Source organism: Mycteria americana, chromosome 3, assembly GCF_035582795.1.
Source record: "Mycteria americana isolate JAX WOST 10 ecotype Jacksonville Zoo and Gardens chromosome 3, USCA_MyAme_1.0, whole genome shotgun sequence".
In the NCBI taxonomy this organism is placed as follows: Eukaryota; Metazoa; Chordata; class Aves; order Ciconiiformes; family Ciconiidae; genus Mycteria; species Mycteria americana.
The window spans coordinates 63,276,846-63,304,645 of record NC_134367.1 but is presented as its reverse complement, the minus strand read 5'-3'; the positions used below and the strand labels follow the sequence as shown (position 1 = coordinate 63,304,645).

At 41.8% G+C, this 27,800-nt stretch overlaps 1 protein-coding gene across 1 annotated transcript in view; it reads right to left on the bottom strand.

Annotated features, from left to right (window-relative positions):
• LOC142407544 (uncharacterized) overlaps positions 1-25,339 on the bottom strand; it is a 36,954-nt gene extending 11,615 nt beyond the window's left edge. Inside the window, exons 1-5 of the mRNA XM_075497165.1 lie at positions 25,251-25,339; positions 24,185-24,225; positions 10,456-11,024; positions 9,505-9,577; positions 6,268-6,375 (exon numbers count right to left, since the gene is read on the bottom strand). Of these exons, the coding sequence (XP_075353280.1) occupies positions 6,293-6,375; positions 9,505-9,577; positions 10,456-11,024; positions 24,185-24,225; positions 25,251-25,339 (855 nt within the window). The 3' untranslated portion in view covers positions 6,268-6,292. The remainder of the gene's footprint in view (positions 1-6,267; positions 6,376-9,504; positions 9,578-10,455; positions 11,025-24,184; positions 24,226-25,250) is intronic.
• Positions 25,340-27,800: the final 2,461 nt, after the last annotated feature.

Below are 27,800 nucleotides of genomic sequence, written 5' to 3'. Positions count from 1 at the left end.
CCTACCCTGAATGCCCATCAAAGTATAAGATATTGCTTATATTCAGAACTGGACACTGCACCCCTGATTCAGAACTAGCTGGCGTCCAGACTCCTGAAGCTCAGAGATGACTAGATTTTAAAGACTTTTAATTAGCTCTTTGTTTATTTGTTTGTTTTTATAAACAGTGATCTCTACTCAGAGATCCACAAAAGTAACAGCCCAGCACTAGAATCCATTCATGCCCAATCACCACAGGAACAGATCAATATTTAGTTCTTTTTATAACACACTTTTTATATCATGTCTTTTTGCATCTGGGGCCCAGTAACAGAGATACTATTTCAGGCCACGGAGTACGTATTCCCTTTGAATAGCTTGCATCCTCAGAGAGGCCAAAAGCAAGCAAGCAGTAAGAGGGGCCAGACCCTCACTGCCAGCCCACTACACCGGACTTCTGCTCAGCAGTGAGAACTGGTACTGACAAAGCGTGAGGGTTTACTGCTAAATACACTCAATATTTTGGAAGCTTTCTACAGGCTGCCAGTGGACCCTGGGTGTCCTTTCCCTGGGCAGAATGGACTCACCACCTCGGGAAGCTGTCCTCCCAGCAACATGCCGGGGCCTGAGCACCATATGCAAAAGGGCTGCCCCTTCTCCCTCGGGTGCGTGCTGGGTGCAGCCTAGGATGGTGTTATCAGCCCAGACTTGTTTCTTGTGATACCTATCATGCACATGATGGTTCCAAACACAAATATTTGCTCAGGAACTTCTGCGTCTTCATGAGCCTCAGAAAGTTAAATCCCTTAGAGCTCAATCCAGCTGCATTTCAGTCAACCAGAAGATTCCCATCGGCCGTAGTCAGGACTGACCTGACAGCAATGCTTGCTGCCAAGAGCTGCATTTCCTTTAACAGCTGCTGGGTAACCTGGAAGCTTTCAATCACGGCAAACAACTGGATGCTGTAATGCTGTGTGCCATAAGTATCCCCAGGAATTTGCTTAGGAAAAGGAAGCTGAGGATATAAAAAAATTCCTTTCTTTTAGCCTTCAAGTATCATAACAGATTAATTATCCCTTGCAATATTTCATCTCACTTTTCCCAGCAAAGTACTTTTGTGAGGCTTTTTTGTATATAATCTATCTGTTAGCTTCAGCACTTTGTTGTCTCTCACTAAATCCCTCTCCCGCCCATTAAAATGAATAAAAAATATATCCTGTTCTGAGCTCTTGTTCCATCTCAAGGTAGGGCACTTCTGTGACTTGGGAAGTATTACATCTCACTGGTTTTGTGGTGGTATCTGGCTCTCATGGAGGTGTGATTCCTACTCACTCAGCTTTCTTTGGACTGCTGCGAGCATGCTAAAGGACATTATTACAGCAAAAATGATAACAGCCTGGACAAACTGCAGCTTGGAGCTTAAAAAGTCCTGTGAAGAGGCACAGCCTAACACTGGTTTTGTGGCTCACACTGTCTCAGATGCAGTTTCTGAGAAGATCCAACCCTATATGGATCATGCTTTTCCATGGCCTACCCCTATCCTGCATTAAACAAACAAACAGAGAAAACATCTAGAGCTGCCTTGAGAAGCGGGGTTGAAGAGGAATAAAGGTAGCAAAGACTTTCCACAGAAAATTTGGTAACAAATTAGCAAAAAATATTAAAATATTAGAATATTTCAGCCCTCACTGGAAACAGAAATGGTATCATAATACCTTAAACATGTTATAGTTGGTGGGCTTTATGCTCATATTTCCCTTTTTCGGCATAGCTCTCTGGGTAAACCACATTTTCCAGAGCACACCACAGCCTCCTCACTTGGAGATGAGATCTGGTTCATTACAGGAGCCAGAGGTCAACACAGGAGTGTGCCCTTTCATCAGAAAGTTTGAACACAAAGATTCGACTATACTGCTGTGCCCAAAACTAATTTGTTTTGACTCTTGGCATTCCTCTTTTCCACAGCTAGCAATCTACATAGATAGATAAACAGGTAGGTAGGCAGGTAGGTAGACAGGCAGACAGATTTTCTACCAAAGGCAGACATTTTCTCATGTATTGTTTTTGAAAAGACAGTTTTCAAACTTCTATAAAAAGACTGATTATCAGAGAATAAGCAAAATTTGAAATCAGCAGCAATTAGAAGTCAAATTACCATGTACAGATTCATAACCCACCTACAGCTCCGTGGTTCTGGCCACATCTGGCTGTTCATGCTGAAATTAGAAAACGTGCTGTAAGCCTGAGACATGGTCCCGCAGGGCTAAGAGGAAGCTGAATGCTGTTTGCCATAGGAACAGCAGACGTGCCTGAGTTCATAGTCCTGAAGGTGCATTTGATGTCTTGCTATGGAAATGTTTCTCTGGCCCACAGCCAACAATAAAACAAATGGTGTACCACATGCCATTCTCCTTGGTCAGCTATACTGATAACGGAGTCTTCTTGTGACCTTTTCACAGGACACGTTTGAACACCATGCTACATTGTTGTTATATCTGTACAGCTTTCAGATCAGAACTGGCTGGGCAGCTTGGAGGACAGAAACAATTATTCAAGTCTAACCTGTACCCATGTAGAAAAAGATGCCCTCATAAGATTCATCATATCTTTCCCGGATGTTTTATGCAAGCAACACCTGAAGTGATGTAGAACCAACTATGTGGAAAGAAAAGAGGATTTCACTTCAGAGCTCATGCTCTTGACAGGTGGCAATGAGTCCTTCTTCTCTTGTCTCTTTAATTCTTTTTCTGAAAATATAATTATTGTCTGGGAAATCTGACTCCAGTTAACCACCTGCCAAGTACTGACTCACATCTGTGTACAAGATGTTCCCCGCTCTTGTGCATGTATTTGTATCTATTTGCAGAACGTATCGGATCAGCTGCTTTCTGCATGCACAGAAAGAAAGGGGAAAGGACCCCCAGCATAACCAAAGGGTCGAGTTCTGGGGTTTCTTTCCCTCCTACTTGCTCCTGCTTGCATCTTTCCAGACTTGGTGCCTTTTGACAGAATTGCTCCATATGGCTCAGAAGAATTGTAAGGGACTCCCAGGCACCACTAAGTCATATGGCAAATCTCCAGTCGTTTTTGATAAAATGCTGATGAATTAGTCTACTATGAATATATGGTGTCTTGATAACAAGCTGGCTTAGTTCCCATTCCTGAACTACCAGGTTAGAGCATTTCTCTAGTGATGGCAGCATTCAGATGTAATAACATTCCTGGTATCAGCCTTGCATTGATGCCACCTTCCAGCACACTCAGTGACACCCGGGCATTCCTGAAATTAATTTGGGCTCTTGTGTGTGTGTGTGTGTGTGTGTGTGCACATGTGTGTGTGTATCTACTGACAGAGAACAAGGGAGAAAGAGAGGGTTGCTGTTTTACATTTAGTATGGTTCCTGAAAAGGCTTGGCTGCTAATAAACACTAAACATCTTTCATAATCAATCACTTAGATTGGCCTTGCGCTCCAGTTTGGTTCAATCTCCCATCAGGGCACTTGATACACCTGAGCAATGCCCTGAGGGGAAGAGGAGGACTGCAGAGAATCACTGCCTGGTGCAGACAGAGCAGGGCAGTCGTTGCACCCAGAGCCCTAACATCTACCACTGGATAACAGTCAAGCAACCTCTCTTAAATGTTAGACTAGTCCATCAGTAATTTATGCAGACTAGGAAACAAATTCCTGCTGGAGCTTGCAATTTTTTTCCTGTTAGTCCATTGCTGGCCTACCTGTTGGTTGTTCTTGCAGTACAGCACTCAAGGAAATCTGAAGTTACACTATCAGGACTTGCAGCCGTTCATCTGGTGAGCTGCCAAAGACCCTGGAATTTTTTGTAAGCTGGAAATAGCTGGAAATTTCATGTTTTAAGCCTTCTTCTGAGAGCAATTCAGAGTCCATCTTGTCTTCAGAACTGTGTTTTGTCTGAGGAGCTTGCTTTCACCAGTAAGAGAGCCTATTGTACCTGGGTCTCCAATTATTTTCTTTAATTTTCATTCTACAGAAACAAGACATTGAAAAGAAAAGAGAAGAGAAGACAATAAAGGAAAGGAAAAGAAAGGAAAAGAGAAGAAAGGAAAGGAAAAGAGAAGAATGGAAAAAGAGGAGAGGAGAGGAGAGGAGAGGAGAGGAGAGGAGAGGAGAGGAGAGGAGAGGAGAGGAGAGGAGAGGAGAGGAGAGGAGAGGAGAGGAGAGGAGAGGAGAGGAGAGGAGAGGAGAGGAGAGGAGAGGAGAGGAGAGGAGAGGAGAGGAGAGGAGAGGAGAGGAGAGGAAGAAAGGAGGAGAAAAGAGGAGAAAATAAAAGAGGAGAAAAGAAAAGAAAAGAAAAGAGGAGAAAAGGTAAGAAAAGGTAAGAAAAGGTAAGAAAAGATGAAAAGAAAAGAAAAGAAAAGAAAAGAAAAGAAAAGAAAAGAAAAGAAAAGAAAAGAAAAGAAAAGAAAAGAAAAGAAAAGAAAAGAAAAGAAAAGAAAAGAAAAGAAAAGAAAAGAAAAGAAAAGAAAAGAAAAGAAAAGAAAAGAAAAGAAAAGAAAAGAAAAGAAAAGGCTGCTTTATACAGCATTCTGCCAAATAATAAAGATCTTCCAGAGGAAATTCTGCTGAATACACCAAAAGAAAGCACAAACTCCTTTGTCCTAAGTGAAAAGCTATCCACAGTATTTTACCATATTTTCAATGTTTGTGTCATGGCAGATCCTACCTGCAAATTATGTACATGATCAAGCTGCCTAGGTGTCCATAAATACAATGTACATGATGTTTTAACAGTTTGTTCACACTCAGATATTTCATTTTCAGAAGCAAAGATGCAACACATTGGGGTCCCGTAGCCTTGTACAAATAACACTTCTGGTGGGTGAACAGAAGCATTACTGAACTGTATTAGCCAGTTGTCTAGTCTTCCTTTTATCAACCTTGCTGCAAAGAGGAATGCTCAAAGTTGCACTGGACAACTGACAAACAAATTCTCAGTTACTTTTCACAGAAACTTGTATTAAGACAGTATGGGTCAGCACCCCAGATCTCCCTGCAGTGCATTGATACCCATCTGGTCATTCAAATTCTCATTCGTCCTGAATATCCCTGAAGTGCAACTTCATCAAAATGATACAGGCCAATGGGGTGAACACAAGTGCTGTCGAAAAAAAGAGTCCCATCTGCTAAATTCTCAGGCAGACAAGTCCCGTAGGTTTGATGTTTACATATCACAGATAGAAACTGGAGCTGGAGACCAATGTTTGTGAATGCATTTTGCTAGCACCTGGAGCATCAGTCCCCCATAGTGTGGAAACTGAGGTGACTATGGGGTGGCCCAAAGGAGATTGCTTCAGAGTAATGCAGTATGGTAGCAGAAAAAGGGTGGACTCTGGTAGATAGGTTTGCTCATAAGCAGAGGTAGATGTACCCATCTCCCTAACATTCTGTCTTGACCTGTGGCCAGCTGTGCCTGGAGAAAAGTACAAGGACAAGGCAAGCATAGTGATGCATCCATCTGGAAGAAACGGCTGCAGTTTCTGAGCTATAGATCAACATAGCCCGACTTTCTCAGTATTTGGTTTTGAAATTTGGACTTCCTAAATGATTCAAAGGATGGAACACTGAAAGCAAAGAAGAATGGAAAAATCAGAGAAAACAAAATCTGATGTCTCTTGAAGAGCAACATGAGCCTCTGGCTGTTACTTCATCCACTGATGCCATTTGGCAGAAGTCAACCATATAATGATGCCACAGCACGCATGACTGCTTCAGAGCACCTTCAGATTGCTTTCATGGTGCGTTTCTACTGAGTGCAGAGTGTATTCCCTGTTTTGTTCTATCACGATCACCTTCAGCCCTAGCTATTTCTTTAGCAGAGATACAGAAAAAAACCCAAAGTCTTTCCTGCCAAGGAAAAAAACCTATTCCCATTATGTAAAATGTAGATGTATGGACTTTGCTTCCACAAAACATATAACACTTGCTTAAGCAGCTGTATCTGAAAGTGGTGTATGCTAGAAGCAAGCAAGAAAAAATAGTAAAATGTGAAATTCTCCACAGTAAATAATGTCACAGGTACAAAGCTCCAGTGAGGGAGACTTGGAATCATTGTGAGACTGAAAAAGGTAGTTTCAAGACAAAACTTATCAACTGAGAAAATGATGCCTGCAACTATGTATCATTATAATGACAGCTACAGTATTATTTGTTGGGTTTTTTTCTAGATTCCTGAATATGACTGACATGACCTCAAGGAAGTACTCCAGAATGTCAATAATAGTCTCATTACCTGCTGGGACGGCTTGCACTTACCATGCAAGTCTTGCAGTACCACTGATCAGCAATCCCACTCATCACGTTGGCTGCCCAGCTTTCGGCAGCAGCTGCAGTGGCGACATGGCTGGAGCTGCTGCTGTGTGCCTTGGAGATAAAAAAAGAACACCCTATCTGACTCACTGAGTTAATATCTATCAGCTCTGCCAACACTGTGTTCAGTGTCTGGGAAGCTGATATAGTAAATTTCTGCCCATATTGGTAATGGCAATGATTCACTGAAGCAGTTGGAAAGATGTTAGGATCGTGTAACAGGATTAGGATTTCTCTACCTGGCAAAAGAAATAGGGATTTAAACTACCATAAATTATCCCTGAAATCTTTCTTTTGCATTGGCTTTCTTTTCCATATTTAGTTGGATTTCTGTTTTCAACCATCTTTCTTTGTTTCCTTCATTCCTTCCTTTCTTTTCCTTCTTTCTTTCTTTCTTTTGTTTCTTTCTTTCTTTCTTCATTTCTTCCTTTCTTCCTTTCTTTCTTCCTGTCTTCCTTTCTTTCTTTTGTTTTCTTTTTTTCTTTTTTCTCTTTTTTTCTTGTCTTTTTTCCTTCCATCTCTCTCTCTCTCTCTGTCATGCTCTATCTTGCATTTGGTTTTTTTATCATGCTCTATTTCTGTCTTTCCTCAAAAGTGTGTGTGTGGAACCTAGGAGTAACTGTTATGACTCACTCATAAAATTCACGTGTATCTTCATAGTATTTTGCAGATCTTTACTTCCCTTGTCCCAAGTGAAAGGATGTGTTTCAAAAGTCAATTTTAGAAGAACAGACTGAAGTACAAGAAACGTACTGATTACACTACAGTGTATGCCTCTGGGTTTTAACCTGTTGATACTGACTACTGCTGGGAGCCTGTAGTTTTGCCAACACGACTCTGCAGAAAGTCTGGACCCTGCAGTTTCCATGGGACCTACCTAAACCTACTCCCCTTCCTGAGAATTCACGTTAGTTTGCTAATGACTGATTTAACACACCAGAAAAATAACTGGTATGTAGAAATACGGTATTAGATGTGAGGGAACTAGAACAGAAACTCAAAAGGATTAATGGTGAAGGTCAGGGGAAAGGAAGTTGCAGGGTTCAGGCATTGCAAACAAACATGATGCTTTTATTTTGGATGGGCCTGCTGGAAAGGAAGGAGTCTGAAGGGCAGAAGACAACATGGACATGGAGTTGAACTAAAATTGATTTTAGGTGGCAGAAGAGCCTCACTGAGCAGCTGCCACAGCATCACTAGAAACTGAACTCCTACGACTCTCCCTGGGAAAGCTGGACTTTCAGAGAGGGACAGATCCAGGAAATCTGTCCTTCACTGGCCATCTCCCCTGCTCCCTCCCACAGCAATAGCTCTGGATATCAAGTACGATATGATATTGAAGTATGTGGAGGTCTAGGGATGAGTCATCAGTGGAGTCTATCTAGTATTCATTAAGTCCCACTATCTTTGTTAGTTCTATCTTCACAGTACCTCTGAAAATGAGTACTAGAGTTGGCTGGGCCAAAGAAAATAATTGCTTAGTCTGGTGCAAATCAGCGCAGGCTGAATTTTACTGAGTTAGGTGAGACTGGAGATCCAGATCTCTTCCTAGGATGCATTTGCTTCAAGCAAAACACCCAAAATATATGTTTTTAAGAGCCTGCTAATGTTTTTTTTTTTTTTAAATCAGGCAGAAAGAACCAAAACAAAGTATGCAGCTCGGTTCATTCAAGGTGGCATAACAGCAACAGACAAGACCAATGTCTCACAACAACATACCATCTCGGACTGTACTCAATACATAGCATTCTTCAAATATTGAAACAGAACAGTGTTTAGATCCCGAGTTTGCTCAAAAACACTGGAATGAAAAAAATATTAAAAGAAAATAGTTGGCTACGACTTACATGGCTTCTGTTTGTTTGGAGTTGGGAGAAAAAATGTTACTAGAAGCAGTAATTGGTGAGACTTCTGAAATCATACTGAAAGGGACAAATTGAGGCCCAGGTTAGTTAGATGTAACTATTGCCCACTAGCTATAAACAAAAGGTATACTTTTGTGATTTTTTTTTGCAAAAAGTACCCTGTGCCTTCAGTGAGAAACTGGAAAACCTCCTCACCTTGGTGCATCCATGGCATATGGTGCTCCATGTTTTTTTCCCATGTGTGTTATTTTTGCTTTTGGCCATGTAATCAAACCTTGTAAACCTAAAAAAAAAAAAACCCTAAGATCTATCTGCAAAGAACATGCAGTACCAAATAACATTTGAGGCTGATGCGGTAGAAGAAGAAAACGGATCAACAATTTGTGAATTATAGGTTTGACACCAATGGGGGAAAATGCTGTAACATGCTTCGCACCCTCAAATATTCACTGTTTTCCTGTCTTTGCAAGGGGCCAAGTTCTTGAGCTCTTGCATGCATCTACTCATTACAGCTCAACAGCCTCAAATGCCAGTGCAGAATGACATTGACCAGTTCCTTTTTAAGTATCTTTACTGGGAAGTGTGAATGTTTGCAGATTAACTGAAGACTAATCATTGAACTTCCTCAGTGAAGGAGAAAACTTTGGTCACATTTTGCCTTTTTTTTTTGGTGGGGGAGGGGATGGGGGAGATTAAAAACATTTGATTTGGCCTGAAGTAAAAGTGCATACTTCACACATATTTCTAACCAACCCCCCAAAACAGCCTCTGACTTTGAACGTGTTGAACAGGAAGCCATTTAGTGTTGGAATGCTTGCTTTGCTGGTCCAAGAAACACACGTTCTTATTACTCCTGGGCTATCTAAAAAGGTTCAGGGTGAAAAAGTTTAATTTATATGTAGAACCTTGTTTCCTGTTTTGTTTTTTCCCCCTGTGTGCCAAGTCTGTTTTTTAAACTCTGTGATAGGAAACACATTTCCCTTTTTCTCCCTTTCGTCTCATTTTATTTACCCAGCTGTATATTTCACTTCAATTTATAGCTCATACTCTTACCTGGCTTAAAGTCCAAAGACACAGTGAGAGAGAGGGAAAGATGGATGTTGTGTTTTCATGGTTACTGAGGAAAGGGAAGAATCTGGGTGGAGGTGAAGCTGCCTTTATGTCAATATCAAGGGAGCGGTAGATGGAGAATTCTCTTTCAGGATGTGCCACAGTATATGTTCAAGAAAGGTGAGGAAGAGGGCACAAGGAAAGCAGTGGCAGTGCAGAGCATCCCCTGATCATTGAATGAACTTACGCATGTTTTAACTCTATTTACTTTCATCAAACGAGATACCCATCTCAGCAATTTTTCTCAGTTTGGAACTACTTGCATGTAGAAGCATGAGTAGCTAAAAATAAAATTAAAATGAAGTGAAGTAAAGTAAACCAAAACAAAATAAAGTAAAATAAAATAAGGCCAGTTCACAGATCTTTGGTGTGCCTAATACATGTATGTATTTATGCATGCACTCTGCAAGGGAGTTAGCACCCCAAAGAGGAAGAAAAGCCTTCCTGAACAAGGACTGTAGCATTTTAAAATAAAGTTGTGCACATAAATTAAGATTTCTACAATTAAAACCAAACCAGGGAGTGCCTGTAGAAATGTTTTTTATTACCAGTTTAGGACCATTGTTTAGAACAGACTTTGAGTAAATGGATGATTTTTTTACTTTGGAGGTAGAGCGATGGCTAATGAAAGCCATTGTGCACATCACTGTACCTGTCTATCACAGCTAAAGGGACCTACCAGGCACACTACTTTATTTAGTTTAGTACTCAAATTTTTAAGACTACAACAGCCTTTGGAATAGTTTGAGGCTTTTCTTTTTTTGCTGTCCCAGCATTTTGATATTGCCCAATATAAAAAAATCCAAGCTATTAAGTGGAGGGAATGCACCAAGAAGAAGTCTGAGGCTGTGGTTCTTCTCATGTGCTGTCCTGGGGGTGAAGTGATGTAAAAATACCGCTCCTCTGTTTTGCACTGCTCTTCCTCTAGAGGTCAACATGTTTATGTTAATAGCCTCAGATTTAAAGTTTAGTAAATGCATATGATTTCTTCTGTACGGCAACAGATCCTTCACGCCCTTATACCTCTATAGTTAAGAAAGCCCGAGAGGTCAATAAAATGGTCAATAAAATCATCAGTGCACCAACCCAATCTGTCCAGTCCAATCCCCGTTACTTCAAGACTATGTGGCTGGACACGCAGGCTGCCGAGCACCCGTACCTCCAGAGGAAATTGCTGCTGTGGTGAGCTCTCATGGATCGCCATGCTGCATCGCTCCGCACAGGTTGCTAGAAGGCCAAGCATGGGACCAAAGAGATTTGACGTGGTGCTTGCCCATGTTTCTGCCAATATTCCTGGCCAGACTGCGTGGCACACACCGGCTGGTGCTGAGGCAGGATTGTCAAAGCTCTCTGGGAAGCAGAAATTCTTGAAAAAGACTGTTGCGTTTGTAGCACATTTTCCATTTTCCCATAGGCCTGCGAGCGGTTGCTTCCTATAGTTGGTGCCATATCCCGGATGGTGGTGTGCTGAGGAGGCTCTGCTGTGTGCTGGCCACAGTGGGTCTAGAGTTCGAAATCTTCTCCCAGGTCCTTGCCTTTTTCTGAAGAGAAGGTTCAAGAACATTAAGAAAAATTCTTCCTCGTTTCGTGACAGAATGGCACAATCATTGCTAGGGTGTCTCTGGAGCAAAGCCTCGTGCTGGTTTGAGGAACCGTTCTGCCTCTTCTCTCTCCAGGGATTTGGGATACGGGGAAGGAAGGAGGGCTGAGCCTTCAGTGCATACCATCCTGCTCAAGGAGAAAACATGCTGCATTTAACTCTTGGTTTTTGGATGCCGAAAATTCTGCTAGGGACTCACCCGACCTCTGGACAGCAAAATAAAAAGAGCCTTCCGTGGTCTGTCAGAATACTTGCAAAACAAAGTTAAATTATGTCTTTTTCTGACTAAATAATATAAAAATGAGGCACTTAGTGCACCATTTCAAAGGCTGGATGCTAACCACCAGCAATAAATATATTTCACTGGTAATTGAATGCAGGAATTATGGTAGAGCAAATCACTATTTGGGGCCTGGCTGAGGCATATTACAATGAAGTATTGGCAGAAGTAGAATGAGCTTCTTTTATCCAACTAGTGTGCTTTTCATCCATCATCCCTTTTATTGTCTGAATAGATTGTAAATATTTTTTCTCCTTAGATCTTCGTCATTCTTCTGAGAATCTTAAAAATACCCCTATTTCTTCCCCGTTTTAGGAATTCTCCATTTTATCTCTGCGGCACCAGCTACAACCACATTACTACAGGCTTCCCCCCCTAGGGAGCAATCCTACACCAGGTAGCACGGGGTGACTTCCATCCATACTGCTCAGGGCTATACTGTGCAGCAACTCACCTGCTGTCTCCTCTGGAGCCCATAGGAAGTCCCCATGGCCCTAAGACATAATTATTTTATGTTGTGACCTTTCAGAACATTTCAGCCTGCTGCAGTGTTGTCTTTATAGCATGATGGCAAATTAATGCACCCCATGGGGCATGGTATGAGTCTGTGTGAGGGTACCTGAGAGCATGAGTTCCCTAGAATAACATAGGAAAACTGCACAGAGCTGAACAAGTCAAACTAGTGTTTTCTGGGAGTAAATTAGCCCCAGAATAATTTGTGGATTTCATCTCAGGGAAGACTAGATTTATTCCAAAGGGTAGCCCAGGACTTTGGTATCCATGGAAGAAACTGAATAGAGGTCTGGAGCCTGTGAACAGGCTGAACACTTGGGTTACAGTGCAGACATATCCACAGCCTCTGGCATTTCTAACTAAACCCTAGCTCTCTCAACTCTTCTTCCTAATTAGCCATAAGTGGTCATGCAAATGACAGCTGAGCACATCCCTATCTGCTGAGACAGTCTGCATGATTCCTGAAAGTTTCCAAAAGGTTAGATGATTAAGAAGAGAGAGCAGCTGCCTTTCCTACCAACACAAAAATGAAAAGTCATGGGGATTTTTAATAACTTTTTTCCATATCCTAAAATAAAAGTTGATTAGAACTTGGTGTGACAAAGACCTCCTCCCATTAGTTTTTGTTTTATCCCAGTAGGGTCATTCCAATCTCGGTCACTACTGGGCAAGCAAGTTGAAGAGCTAGCTTTCTTTAGCTGCCTGCTCTGGTGAGAGGGGATTGAGAGCCCGAGACTGATGCTCTGACAGGCCTCTGGCTGTCTCAGCCACATCAGTTTTGGCCTGACACTTCCAAAAACTTCAGGGGCCTGCCTCTATGCTCAGCAAAGTTAGTGGTAACAGTCCCGCTGATTTCCACATTTGCTTGATCTGGGTCAAAGCATCCAATTCATAAGAAAGTCACTGGGGGTTTGTGCAAAAAATGATTTGGAGAAACAGCACCTAGAAAGAGGTTTCTGGAGGGCCCTTAAATCAGCCTTGTACAGGGACCATTAAAACTGAAGGTAAGGCTCCCTGACTGCAATGCAAGTGGACGTAGGCAGTCACACAAGGCTTTTGGAAGTCACTTATCACCAACCAAGGTGTAAAGCCTAAACACTTACTCAGGAGTAGGTGTTTGCTGATAACACCTAGAAAACTAAAATCCTTATTTAACGGTTAAGAGTTTTCCTTGCTGATGTTAGAAAACTTACTGATAAGGATTTAAAAACCTAGCAAGCACTTTGTAAGCTTCCTAGGCCAAATTATTCAACCTAATTAGAGAGCTTGTCAGCATCTTCTGTATTTCGCTGTTGGTATTAGCCTAAGAAAAGGCGTTTTTATACCAATTCTTATGAAAGTCTGCAAATGTAGCAACTCTCTTACATGCATAAACTTAACTCCTGCCTAATCTGTGCATCCTAGTGTACAGCCTGCCACCTCCAGGACCTATGTCTCTTATCTAACCAACCCAAGCACTAGTGGTCCACTGAAAAACAAAATACGCCTTTCCAAATCCTTCCCAATATGCCTTCCTTAAAGTTGACCATATAATACCAGTAGGAAGCACAGAAGAATTTTCTCATTCTGTATAGTTCTCAGTGACTGGAAGTCATATTCAGCCTTATAGAAAAAGATAGAATAGAAAAAGATACAGTTTATATTCCATTTCTGAGTTAAACAACTGCAGGCACTTAATGAGAACTCCCATACACACACGGATGCTAGAACAATTTTAATGCTAGAAACTTTTTACAAGAAGATGATTTTTAGCTATTTTCTGTTCCCTGGCAAAATCCAAAAGACTACAAAGAGAAGATGAAGGAGTATAACATAAAGCTTTTATTACTGTAGACTTAAGATATTAAACCAAAATAACTAACATACATTCTGTTTCTTTCTGGTTTTTTAACTTCCGGGTAAAAAGAGGTTAAATTGTAAACTCTTCTGTGTAATAGCTGCATTGTCAAAAAAATTGGGTAAGTTCTTAATCTGAGTACCTCTGATTACTTAATTCAATACACTCAATTATGTATATATGCAAACATTTACAAAGATGAAGCAGTAAGGAAAAGATCAGCACAATAATCACAAAACAGCCCAAAGTACGTAAAAAAGTCTAGTCCATAACTTACTGTGCACATAAGCTACTTGACAGTAAATGTTGTGCTAAAGTCCTCCTAAGCTGTAGAAAAAGTAGGTGTTCCAAAACGCCTAGAAGGGAGCCCCCAACCTGTCTTCCAGCAGCGAAGCAGAATTAAGTACACGCAGGCCATGCCTGACAGATGTTTGTCTACAACTGCTCTTAGAAATTCTTGCGTGAAGGGTGCTCCACAGCTTCATTAGCATCCGTTCCAGTACGTCAATAACCCAATTAAGTATTTTCACCTAAAGTCTAATCTCTTTCTTCGCCCAAAATAAAGTAGATTTCTTCTTGTCCTGCTCCCAAAGAGAAAAGGAGAGCAAATGTACATTGTCCTCTCTATAACATTTTATATATTGGAGGATTACCTTAACATGTCCTCTCTAAGTCTTCTGTTTTCTAGACTAAACAAACCTAGTTCCTTTACCCTCTCCTCTACATCACGTTTTCTAATCTTATAATTTTTACTGGTCTCTTCCAAACTCTCATGCCAAAAGTTGTTTCACTATTGTAAACAGGAGCCAAGCAGAGTAAAAGAATTCCCTCTCTTACCTGACTGTCTTACAAATCACATTCCGTTTAACATAAACCTAAATTTTCACCTTTTCTTTTTTTCACTGACATTGTAAAAGCATCCCATATTTTTATTCATATTTGTTTTGCATTGTACCAGCTAAACAACCCCCTTTCTTTGAAAAGCACTGAACCTGTGGGTTAGTTTCAGGTAGCACTGGTCCTCTGACACCTTCCCTAAGACATTTTATTCCAACATAGATTGTGCATATCAGTGCAACCAAGTTCATGTTAACAGGTTGATATGCTCATCTGACCCCAAACTGAGGGGTGTCCACCCACCTTTTCCCATGAGATGACCTCTCAAACATATTTCTATCCCCACACTTAGTATGGTGTCAAAAGTACATTTGCCTCCCGCATCTGGAAAACACTGTGCTCTGCCAGCTTGGGGTGGAGGTGCTTGCATGGAGGCAGACACATGCCAAGAGCGCAGAGGCAACACGTCCTGGAGTCTGGCACAGCGCAAGGAGCCAGGAGTGCTGAGAAAGGGAAGAGCACTCAGGGACACTGCAGGAAGATGAGCTGGGATATCTGGTTAAATAGCTCCTTAAGGAGCTTCATTATTTCTAACTCATCAATGTATTAATCTATTACAAGTGGTTGCAAGAAGACAGTGACAAAAGGTCAGTGGCCACAGTCCTTAACTAATGCCTAGGTGAACAAAGCCATAGCTACCCCAATACCAGTGACTGTGCCCTCTGTTTAAACAGGGGAAATTATTCAGTGCAGCTCAGTGTTAGCTCAGTGATTCCCTGCAGTAGAAAACTGGGGGAGCTGGATTGTGTAACTTTTAAAATGTATTTTTCTTCTTCTTTGCCAATGTTGTGAGAAGTTTAAGTAACTTTTAAGGATTCCAGGTCATTAACTTCAGCTTCCTCAAATCCCAGAGAAGACTTCTTAAATTCTAGTAAAATTATCTTCATTTTTCAAACCTTGCTATATCTGTATGGCTGGTGATTCCTTCACCGGTGCATTTCACCAAAACTTGTTTTTATACCATTAGTATAAAGATATTAGTATGTCCACAAGAAAAATAGACTTTAGTTAATACTGTGTCTATAGAAATGAGGCTAATGAAGCTTATTGCATTGCCTCTCCACCAGTTGTAATTTACTTTGAAGATTAGAAATGGAAATGTTGACTTTTTATAGGTAGTAGATTCTGAGGAAGAGAAAGTGACTTTTGCTGTGAACCCAAAGGACCAAGAGGCATTTCCATTAATTTTGGATGAACTATCAAAAAATAATCCCGAGGAAGTTTAAAAACCATAGTATGTAATTCCCTCTGCCCCCTCAAACACTTGAGGTTGATATTTTTCCACCCCAATTTACCCAGAGTTATCTTTCTACTATATGTGATAATGAGGTCACTTTTTTTAGAGAAGATTTTCTGGTTTGGGGTGAGTGAGCAAGCATGCAGCACATGCAGATGTGGACAATTTCATACGCATAGTGTCAGGCTGTGTTTCTGTCTGCATTAGGCTGTATTTTATGATTAATTTCACCTTTAGAAAATGTTATCTGAGTGTTCTTAGTGTCTTTCTAGGATCTTACTCACGCTCTTAAATGTTAGTTACAAATCCAAGAAACTGGTTCCTTTCTATTAAACCTTTGACTGTTTTCCCTAAGTAGTATTTTGGGAAATAGGCCTTGATAAACATTTTTGTTTCCTCTGAGTTTTGCATGTTTATATATATCTGCAGATATGTGTATATCAATTACTTCGTTGTTTATCAAGGCAAAAAAAGTCAACCGATCTGTGTATTAATGATCTTGTTTACTCCCACTCCTTTTTGACTTGTGATCCTGGTGGGACTTGGGTTTCTTTAACTTTTTATTTATGGATTATGTAAACATTACAATTTTCATTGTATTTGCACCAACTCCTGCAGAAGTCCCGTAAGTCTCAAAATAAACAGTTTTCTATGTGTTGTCAAAACACTATTTAAAGCCAGGTTGGCATTTAAGAGTGGTTCACGTTTACTGTCTTTCAGTGACTTCCCATCACTTTTCCTCAGTTTAAAAGCAAAAGGATGCCAGTGGTTTTAGCTGTCAGGTCAATGGGCCGTTTCTTGGTTTGAAAATAAGGTAGGGTTCTTCCTGGCTCATGTATCATCACCTCTAAACCAGTCTCAGCTGCAGTAAGACATTAATGTACAAATGAGGGAGATCTTGAGAAGCCCAAATGCCAGGAAAGCACCACAAGGTGCAAATCATTTGTAACAACCAGGCATGTTATTTGTGGTGGGGTAAGTGGCAATGCACAGGGATAAGATTACTAGCTTCTACTTATCAACCATACGCGTGACCCATGGGATCAAAAGAAAAACAGTATTTTACATCCATTTACAGGATGAATTTTTTTTTTAAGCCAGAAGGAGACAAAAAGCATGGCTTATACCAGCATTTTTAGAGAAACATTTCAGAAGTTAGACTTCAGTCTAGCCATAAATACTCTGGTCTGAGAGAAGGATTTCCCTCCCTCTTCATGAGTATCTACTACTATCTAGCAAATACAATGAATCCTTGATAACACAGTTCACGGTTATTTTCCTTTTGCTAATACATATATGATTAGGCATCACTACATTTGTCTGCGTTCATGTAAGAGGTCTGGGTTTTAATATCTTGAGGTTTCCTGGCAAATGCTGAGGTGAAGATGAGCAAAGTAGTTCAAGCAAAATAAAAGATCTTTGCCTATTCTTAGAAACCGTACTGCCCAAAGCTTGCCCTGGTCTTTTTTACAAATGTTTTTACTTTTGTGCTTCTAGATCTGGGTAGACATGGAAATAAATATCAACATTACAAAAGAAAAGCTGAAACTGTGGTAGTGACAACTGGGACCAGAAATATCGGAAATTTGTTGAGAAAGTCTTATATTCAAATCAACTCCTCTCCAATTTTGCAATATCAAGACGTTTGACTCATTCAGATAAGGTTTGGATAAGAGTCTGTGCTCTCCCATGCGTGTCCAAACTGAAAACACAAACTAAAGTGAAGTTGCCAACATTTTGGGACAAAAATATTTGCGCACTGAGTAAGTTTAAATGTTATAGGAAGAATATTCTAAAAGCTCCAATATCCAGCTGCTGTATAAAACACTGATTGTTTGAAATTCCATCATCAGTCAACTTTTTGCTAAATGGGTGAATAAAAGCCGAATATGAAAAAAAATCTCATTAACACAGTCCCTGTACCCACTCTGGGAGCAGCAACTGAAATCTAGGGAATACATTACAAGGAAAAGTCCTGCTCAGAGCTTCAGGGGGATAGACTGATGCTTAGCTAGGAGTCTTTCTAGTGACCTTGTTGAATTTTGGATCAGCCCCTCAGATGTCAGTTTGCGTGTACATTGGAATATAAATGCTCTATAAATGCATGTGTACACTGTGCCTTAGGATCTGCAACAGTTCAGATCAAAAAATAGAGATTGGAGAGAAAGACAAATGTGATGGTAATTAAGTCAGATGAAACTAACACATTTTCCAGCTGCAGTTAAGAGCTGTTAAGCAAATGGCAGTTACATATTTTCATCTTTCTAACACAGGAATGCAAGTTTTTTATAGCTGTTGAAAGACAGGCTTTATAAACCACATTGTCAAAGTATGAGCAACCAGTTTTTACTTTACTTTTCCCAAGGTTCTGTCTTTTCACAGTAACAGCATAATGGTTCTTTGGGAAAAGAAGAAAATAAAGGAGTTCAGACTGTTCAGCTAACAGTGATAGCTTAGACATCAAATAATATTTTATAATTATAGATACAGAGTAGAGTTCTCATGTTAACCTACTTTGTGGAGAAAACAAAAATATCAACACCGAGTTCAGGGAAGTAAACTGAAGCCAGCATTTTAAAAAGCTATTTTTCATAACACAGTCCCTAGTTCTTATTATTTGCTAGTTCACAGATTAATCTAATACTGCTCCCTATTACTACTGTGGTCTGAAACATCACATTTCAAGAACTTACTTTCTGTTAGTTAAAAGTGTATCAAATTGAACGTTTGCATATTGTATATTTCCCTCAAGATGAACGGTTCTGAAATGTTTGAGCCAAATCTGTAGGGATGTTCCTGAGAATATGCAAGAACTTAGAGACTCAGTGCTTTTGTTTTCCTGACCAGACTTATTTCACTACTTAGTCATGTTTTAGCTGGAAGTGGTTGTGACTGCCAAACTCAGTGCTGTGGGCATGTGCTAGGCACGCTAAGCTATTGCTTACAACATCCAGTCCCATTGGACTTAGGCACAGGGCTGCTTAGCTTACAAAACAGCAGAAAGAGGCCATTACCTTCAGACAAGCCACCAAACCCCCCACAACTGAGAGAGCATAGGGATGTTTTGTGTTGGCTGCTCAGGTGCCTGCAGACTCTGCCAAAGAAGACAGGCCATTTCTCACAACTTGCTCAGACAGCTACATGTCTCCATCCTACCTAAAGTGAAATTTAAGACCATTTGTGCAGCCGAGACATGAATAAAGAGCAAGACATGCAATGAACAAATACCAAATTGCTTCTTATTTAGTGAGTCCCAGCCAATCTGTGTCTCAAATGGAGTGGGACTTCTCTTGCATAACGGCATGTGAATGTGTGCTGCATCAAAATGTGGACGTGACAAAGTGTTGAACTTAAAAAGAGTGTCTGGATACTTCCTAGCTTGCCCTTGACTTTGCATCTTTTGCATAATAACCAATTGTCACATTGTGGGCATTTCTGGGGTGGATGACATAACTAATTAATTTCCTTGTTTAATGTTCTTTGCGTTATCATGCTTTGAACCATTAGAAAGTCTGTAGTTATTCCATAATTACTTTATTTACTACAGACTAAATATTACAATTTAGTCTGTAGTAAAGTCAACTGTGAACATGAAGTCAAACTAAAGGGAGAAGTGAATTGTCAGTGATGTATGTCCTTTCTTTGAATGCAATCAGGGCAGTATCCTTTCTGTCAGACTGAAAGTAGGCAAATCATTATCCCCCTGCACCGTTCTAAGTCAGCTCAATAACATGAGGTTTACTCCCAAAGACTCACTGAAATGTGAGGCATGTGTTGCACACCTGAAGGTACGGCAAGGTCTGATTATCAGTCTGTCTCTATTCTCAGTAAAAACGTATTAATGTCTGTGTCAAGTCTGTTGAACAAGTTGCAGAAGGGTTCCAGGAGGCATTTCCCCTCTCATGAAGAGCTCTAAGACCTTGGTTACAATTCCAGGAACTGCAGGAACTGCACCAGATGTAAAAAGACATATTACAGCCAGCAGGTGCTGTATTACTCGGTTACAGTCCATGAATTGTCACTCTATAATTGGCAAGCAATTGTAATAGCTTGAGTCATTTGGAAAAAAAATATTCCAGAAAATGCTTCTTTTGCTTTCCCCCACACCCAGAATATTGTACTGGTGTTAGAGTCATATGAATGCCCAGCAGATGACATAGACAGGTTGTCTTCTGCATGCAATGGGTCTCTGATGCACCAAGATTAGCAGAAAGGTGATCTGGCTTTTGCATTTTACTTTTTGTTAGAATTCAGTTTTAAAAACAGCCCTCTACTGTTTGTTTCTTCTCCTAATTAAGATCTTGCACTGGGAAAATGTGATGACTCACCTACTTCTCCCTTTCGCTACAGTAAGATAAAAGAGGTTGGCAAGTGGCTGCAGAGCAAGATGAAGTCAAGAAGAGAAGCCCATTCTCCTGTCCCATCACAAGAAGCATCTAGCAAGCGCTGCCTCTGCAGACCTTTTCTTCAGGTGACTCAATCTCCCACATTGACTGTGATCCTGGAAAAAGGGCTCATGCCAAATAACTATCCAGATAATGCTGCAAATTCCAAGCTAATCAAGGAAATTGCCTATTCACTTGAACAACAGTCACAGGCCTGGGAGACGCCAGCCTCCAACTGCAGTCATGCCTTGGCTCATTAGTCCTATGTGCCCCTGAAACTAAACTGTCAAAGGGGTGTTGAGTGCACAAAGCACTGGGCAGCATCTGAATTAAATTCCTGTGCGGAACCAAAAATAGAACACTTTGAGCCCCTTTTCTGTTGTGAAGAAAAAATGCCTGGACAAAAAAATGCTTTTCTTGGTATTATTTAATGTGTTTTTCTGTCTAAAAAGCTAAAGATTTTTGGCCTCAAGGGGTGCTAGCCTGTTACCTTAGAGACTGTTTCTTTTAGAGGCAGTGGAGTGGCAGAGGGCATGCCTTTGCTGCTTACCTTGGCAACCATGAATTGCTAAATGCTGTTCCCATGAATGCAAGCCTTTCACTGCCATTAGCGCTTGCCCACAGGTATAAACATTCCTTCATGAAAAGGTCCAGGGGAATGTACACTACCTCGATAAAAATCAAGACGACAAACAAAAGCATATTATATAACAGAGCAGTTATATAAAATTAGATTTTAAAACACGACTTGTCTTTAATGACATTGATCCTGGACGTGGTCAAATTTCCTGTTCCATTTATATTCCCTACAGCCATACCAAGCGGTGGCAGTGGGGAAGGGAGGAAAGCAAGAAAGCTCGACAGGATATTCTTGTTTCTGTAATTGCAAAATGGAAGACCACTGTGTCTGTACTCAGAATAAATGTGCTGGACGGCTTCACAGGAATAGTATGACTCCAGCGGTCTCCCTCCCTGGCACTGGGGCAGATGGAGGCAGGAGGAAAGCAGAGCTTGCCGGGGCTCTGCAATGGCACTAGCTCCCCCCGCTCACAGGAATTCTTTATGGTCTAGCTGGGCAAACACTACAGGCAACATTCTCAACATGTTTACCTGTATAAAGCCCTTGTGCTGCAAAAACAAGAGATTTGTTGTATTCTTCCTGTAAATGAGGCTGTTGAGCGGGGAGGAATTAAGTTCTAAACTTAATTCTCCCCTCCCTCCCAACCCCCCAGTCTCCATTTTGTAAACTGATTTTTTTTAAAAAAACAAGATTTTCATTCCATTATCAAGTCAATTCACTTTCTCAGGTCTCATCTGATAGTCAGTACCTCTAATAAAACCTTGGCTCACCTGTTTTTTTAGATTGCAGTGAGGCTTATTTTAGAAGGAGAATAAGCTCTTGGAAACACAGCTCCACTACAAGACATGTCTCTAAATGTCTGCCAAAGGGGAGCCAGAAAGCAACTAATGGGTCACAGGGACTGAAAAACACAGACCTCAGCAAAGCACAAGGAGGCTATGGTCTTGACCTGCCTATACAAGAGCAACTTTGTGCAATGATATTGGGGTACTGTCTTACAGCAGGCTTGTTGGGACAAGAGAAGACTCTTCTTGCCTTGAGAAAATCCATGTAGCAATGGTGCTTAGCACCTCCCATGTAACCCTCCCTGTGAGCAGAATGGGCTGGCCTTGCATTCCCCATGTGCCGTGACACCTGGCAGTCAAATGGGCTCCTGAAAGCTGAGCCTAACACAAGGGCAGCGTTGCAGAGTTTCAGGATTGCCACTGAGCCAATGGCCATACAGCTGCACCCAGTTAGCCACGTGTGTATGCAGACAGACCGCTGCTTCTGAAACATTCGTGTGCACCCAGAAGATGTCAGTGGACCAGCAGCTCTTAGGATACCATATAATAGAGCATGTCTGGGCCAAATCCCTACAGAATGAAGAATGACCAAGCTATCAGTGTTCCACACAGTGCCCTGATGCACTGCGTGTCTCTAATCTGTTCAAAGAGTTGAATTACATTAAGAATCAGATCCCCTATTTGGTTTATATTTAAAGCCTATCTAGATTCTCCTTTATAAAGTAGTAGAAGAAAAAAACGTGCCTTACTGTATGGGCTTTTCTTTCTTCTCCCTTTTTGGTGGAGCATGGAGAATTTTTTCTTTTCTAGTATTAGCCAAGCTCACCCCATGCATCCCTGTTCTCCTGCCTCCCCTGCAGGTGATTAAGTGGTGGGCTCAGCAGTGTACGAATGGCAGGGAGGGAGACTGGCAGGGCAAGTGAACCTCTCGGTCAGCTGCAGGCCCATCTAGTAAAAATTATTTATTAGATGAAATTGTTACTTTTTTTCAAAATTCCAAGTGAATTTTTCCCCTCTTTGTCCAAAAGGAAAATGCTCGTTGCTGCCAAACAAGTGGCAGCAGGGCCAGCAGGTCAAGAGAGGTGGTTCTGCCCCTCTAATCTGCTCTGGTGAGAGCCCACCTGGAGTGTGCGTCCAGCTCTAGAGCCCTCAGCACAGGAAAGACAGGGAGCTGTTGGAGCAGGTCCAGAGGAGGGCCACAAAAATGATCAGAGGGATGGAGCACCTCTCCTACGAGGACGGGCTGAGAGAGTTGGGGTTGTTCAGCCTGGAGAAGAGAAGGCTGCGGGGAGACCTTATTGTGGCCTTTCAGTACTTAAAGGGGGCTTATAAGAAAGATGGGGACAAACTTTTTAGCAGGGCCTGTTGCAATAGGACAAAGGGTAATGGTTTTAAACTAAAAGAGGGTAGGTTCAGACTAGATATAAGGAAGAAATTTTTTATGATGAGGGTGGTGAAACAGTGGAACAGGTTGCCCAGAGAGGTGGTAGATGCCCCATCCCTGGAAACATTCAAGGTCAGGTTGGACGGGGCTCTGAGCAACCTGATCTAGTTGAAGATGTCCCTGCTCTTGCAGGGGGGTTGGACTAGATGGCCTTTAAAGGTCCCTTTCAACCCAAACTATTCTATGATTCTATGAAAACAGGCAGAGCACCTCAGTAGGTGTAAGCAACAGCCAGACCCCAGGCAAGCACAAAGAAGGCAAGCCATCACGGGAGGAAACCTGGCCTGGTGGCTGTGCTCTGCCATTCCTGGCTCTCAGCAGGGAGACCCAAGGCCGAGCAGAGAGGACATCCGGAACAGGAGACCTAAGCCTGACCAGGAAACCAAGAGTGTGGCCTTTTCCTTTGCTCCTGAAACCAGTGGGTTTGACGTTTGCTCTCTCAAAAGGGGAAACATTGTGCTGACAGGAAAAACATTTACAGATGTCACTTAAGATACTTCTTTCCCTCTTTCTCTCTCTCCTCTCTCAAGCTCCAGTCCAGTGCTTCTCGATTCTTTGCTGGTAAAGCAGCTACATTTTTATTTCCTTTGCCCCCACATTGTAGCACTGTCAGAGGGCGAAGCATGCGGTAGAGGCCCTTCTCCTGGCGGGGCAGGCCAGCTGCCCCCGGAGGTCCTTCCTCATCTCTCCAACATCCTCTCACCAGGCCTGGCGTCAAGCACTGACAGCCGCAACAGAGCTGGGGGTGTTCCCAGCACCCTGTGAGTGCCGGCCAACAACCCAGTATCCTCTCCCACTGCAGTGGCACAAGCTTCATGCCCGCTGACCAACTAGTGCTATAAATTTGAGCTTCTACTGGTGTCACTGGGGGAGCAGCTTTGTGTTTCTTTCTGCTAATCACACCGGTGGTCACACCACCACTGTCTCCTTGTAGGAATGGGGTCTTTACAGATTTATGTCATGTACTTCTGTGAAGCCACTGCCTATTCTACTACTTTCTACACACACCTTTATTGACGTTTCCACTCCTGGTGCAACGTCAAGAGAACGAGGAACCTCCTGGTCTCGTGCACTGGGCAGTGCCTGTGTGGTCCACAGCCCCAGGGGCTTTCAGGGGTGCGGTGAGGGTCTAAAGACCTCGTCTTCAGGGGTTTCCTCTGAAAAGGAAACCAAAAAACTTGCAGAGTACAGGACTTACTCCTGCTTGAATTCAGCTCTCAGGAGAGATTACCAGCATCCACCTGTATGCATATAAACATACAACCAAACCAAAACGGGCCAAGCCCACCAAGAAAAAAAAAAGCATTAAAAAGAACAAAACGGTACTTACGCTTTTGGTCCCCAAAAATGCGAATGTTCTTCTCAGCAGCACTAAATGAAAAAAGAACAACGAAAAATGAGAGCTATTCCTTGGATTCTTGATTGAAATAACCTTCCCTCATGAAACAAATAGTATGACTCTCCAGGTGTTTGTCAAGCAAGAGACAATGGTAGTTACGGGACATTTCTATAATCCACAACTCCCAACTGAGAAAAATTGAAAAGACATTTGATTTATGAGATGAAGCAGTTGTGAAGCAATGCAGTTGTGAAATCCATTAGTGCAAACATCTTTCAACTGATACTAAAAAACTGGGGACACGTAGATGAAGCTTAGCAACTTTACAAACTCAAAATTTTTGCTGTGTAAGAGTTATGGTGCAACTCAAGAAAACAAAGAAAAAAAATTCTTTATGGTATTTTTTCCTGTTTTTTCCTGCATTATCTAAGTGAAAATGTTCCAGGTAGCAGAACATTTGTTCTGCTTAGTTTGAAGTAGCAGAATAGATAATATGTGTAAATTGAATAAATTAAGCAAAAGAAGTCATAAATATTTCTGAATTGAATATGCGCTTAACAAAAATATTCTGTCTCATAGTTCTGTGTTCAAAAACTGTTGCTCAGGTTGGTTTCTGAAGCCCTTAGTGTACTGAGAAAGCCAATATGAGCTCTGGCATCTCCTTCAGGAAAAAAGAAAAAGAAGAAGAAGAAGAAGAAGAAAGGAAAACAATCAGGAGGGCTGGAGCATCTGTAAGGATTCACCATTTGACAGCCGAGCTGGTAGCAAGCAGACTTTAATATTTAGAGGCAATTAAATTTTTTAGTCAAAACCCATCAAAATTCTGTTTCCTTTTAAAAGTTTGGATGGTTCAGACTTGGGGTCCCTTCCTTCCTCTACTCCAAAGGCACCGTCACCTTCCTTCCTTGCCCAACTCCACTACAGAAGTGCAGGCCAATGGCTGCCACTGTTTCTTTCCTGGCATGGAGCAACAATAACCGTTTACATCGATGAAACATAAATCTGGGCACGTAATGGCATCAGATATCACACAAAACAAGCCAGCTATTAAACAAACCTGAAGACTGGTAGGGGAATAAAGACAAGACCAAAGGCTACAGTTACCACTCCGATGTGAGCTTTTCCACTGCTTCCCAGTTGTGCCATTACTGCTCAAACAAGTGACAACAGCCCACTGCATTTCAGAGCTACCAAAGAAATTTCCACTACAGGAAACACACAGAACAAGGTCAGATACTTCATTATTTTAGTTTTCCAGCATCTGTGTCAGGTCACATTTAGATTTGTTCAGCTGAATTTCCTGCATCTGGGCTGTAAATTCTTGACATATTCAGCTGTTCCCCCATAACTACAGCCCCCAGAATAAAAAGTTCTTGCCTTGCCTTGCCTTCCTTCCCTTCCCACAAAAACTCTTCTCCTTCTCCAAGACAGGAATTTGGTGTGGTTTGGTCACCACGTTATGACACTTTAGGTTTCGGAGGGTGGCTTTCCCCAGGTCCGCGCTGACCTCAGCCCCCTGCAGCCGGCCAGCAGGTGGTCCTGGAAGGCAGCGCAGCCGTAGTCTTGACCCAAGAGCATCTACATGACCACCGGGTCTGGCATCCCTCCCTGTGACGTACAGAGCTAGCTTCCAGGGTATAATAGTCTGGGTGGGTGAAATCAAATAAACTGGTATAACTTCAGGGGAAGCAAGTAGCAGTGGTTTTGGTTCACTACACTGAATGTGTTAAAGGCTGAGAGTTGCCAGGAAAAGGACCATGCAAATTAAGGGATATTTTTTTCTGTAACATGGTGAAATTAAAGAAAAGCTAAGATTAGCATTCTAACACTAGCTTCACAGGTCCCAATTCTGCCATTACTGAATGAAAGCGCTGAAAAGCAGGGAAAAAAAGACTCTTACTTCTGGCAGGGAGCTGTGAAATGCTGTGATTATCAAGGAGTAGTGGAAAAGTTCCCTGGAATTAGCTAGCGGTCATGTACCGGGCTGTTTCAACCACTGTGAACAGCTCGTACCTACTGTGAACACACCAAGGGAGCAGCCCTCATCTCCCCCTCTCCAGATTTTTGCTGTTGGCTGGACATTCCTGATCATTTTCTTCCTCTACTTACAGCACAACACAATCTAATTCACCCACCAACATAACTTGTCAGCTTCCATTGTAAAACAGTGGTCACAGTTTGAAAGCATCAGTACAGATGGCCCACAGTGATCCTCTTATATTGCTGTACCAAAGTCACCATCAAACATTCCTCATTTGAAAGCAACCGTAGCTAATTGTGTTGCTGATTTATGTCACAAGTTATTGTACTATGTAGTCATGGTTAAAAACATGTCTTACTCTGAAAATTTTGGACTAACATATATTTTTGATGGTAAATACCACAAGAATATGCTACTAATTTTTAGTTATCTGGTGGTTTACTTTAATCACTGCTTCTATAGTGAAGTCACTGCTGGGATGGTGGACAACAAATATTTAACAGTACTCGATAATGCTATGCAAAAGTGTAGGGCACAAACTGAGGAAGAACACCATATCCAATTGAAGTGGCAGAGGAATGCAGTAGGCAGAATGTAATTACTTGTATGAGAATTTGCCTAGGAAACTGAAGCTAACACCTCCGCTCCTTTGAAAAATGTACTTTTTAGCATATAATCATCTAAGTTTCTTTGCTAGGTGAACATTGCATTGTTAGAGTGTTGGCAGGGAAGTTAGGGTGAAAAAAAAAACCAAATACAACAGAATGAATGTTTCTTGAATGTCTATTAATTTCAAGTTGATATAAGAAAAAGATGCCATGACTGCCTAAGGAAAGCAAAATGGAAATCAAGGGAAAACAAGGTTTGTTTTGAGTTTCACACGTTTCCGAACTTCTGGAAGCCGGGGCCAGAGGCAGAAAGAACCCGGGATAATTCTGACCCAGGAAATGCTAAACTCCATATGAATGCCTTTTTCCATAGGATTTAAGACCTGGGGCTAGACTTACATTTGGAAACTGTTGAAAATGGTTTGGCAATTCATTACGGTTTTGATGACAGCACTCAAATATTTAAAAAAAATAGCCTGGGATCTTTTGGATGCCCTTAAGTCCTGGAAGGAAGGCCTTAAGTCTATACTCATTAGTAAGAGCAAAAGTCTACTTCCAGAAAGCAATTCAGAGGCTGCACTGCAGGGATGGCCGGTGTTTAGAAAGCCAGCACCCAGCCCTGCAACGCCGGGCTCCTACTACCAGGCACTGTGCAGGGGGCAGCTGCAGGGAATCGCATCCACCCTGTGCGCTGCTGAGACTAACACTGAGTAGAAAGCCCCCCCGGCTAGCAAACAGGGAAACCCTGAGGACAGGCACAGCTTTTAACTCTGTCCTCAGTGGGCCTCTCAGAGTTATTGGAAGGCACCTTCCCCTCTTCAAACCAAAGTCCCAGCCTGTAGGAAAACAGCCTAAATTACCACACAGAGCAGAGGTGTCCAGCCATGCTTTGCAAAAATGACCTCAGGACGGTCTACAGTGCCCTGGTCGACATTTGCAGTTACATGGGAAGTGGCCGACTGCTACTCACCTTGGTCCTTCAAAACTGGGAGAAATGGGCTCTGCCCTTCCCTATTTC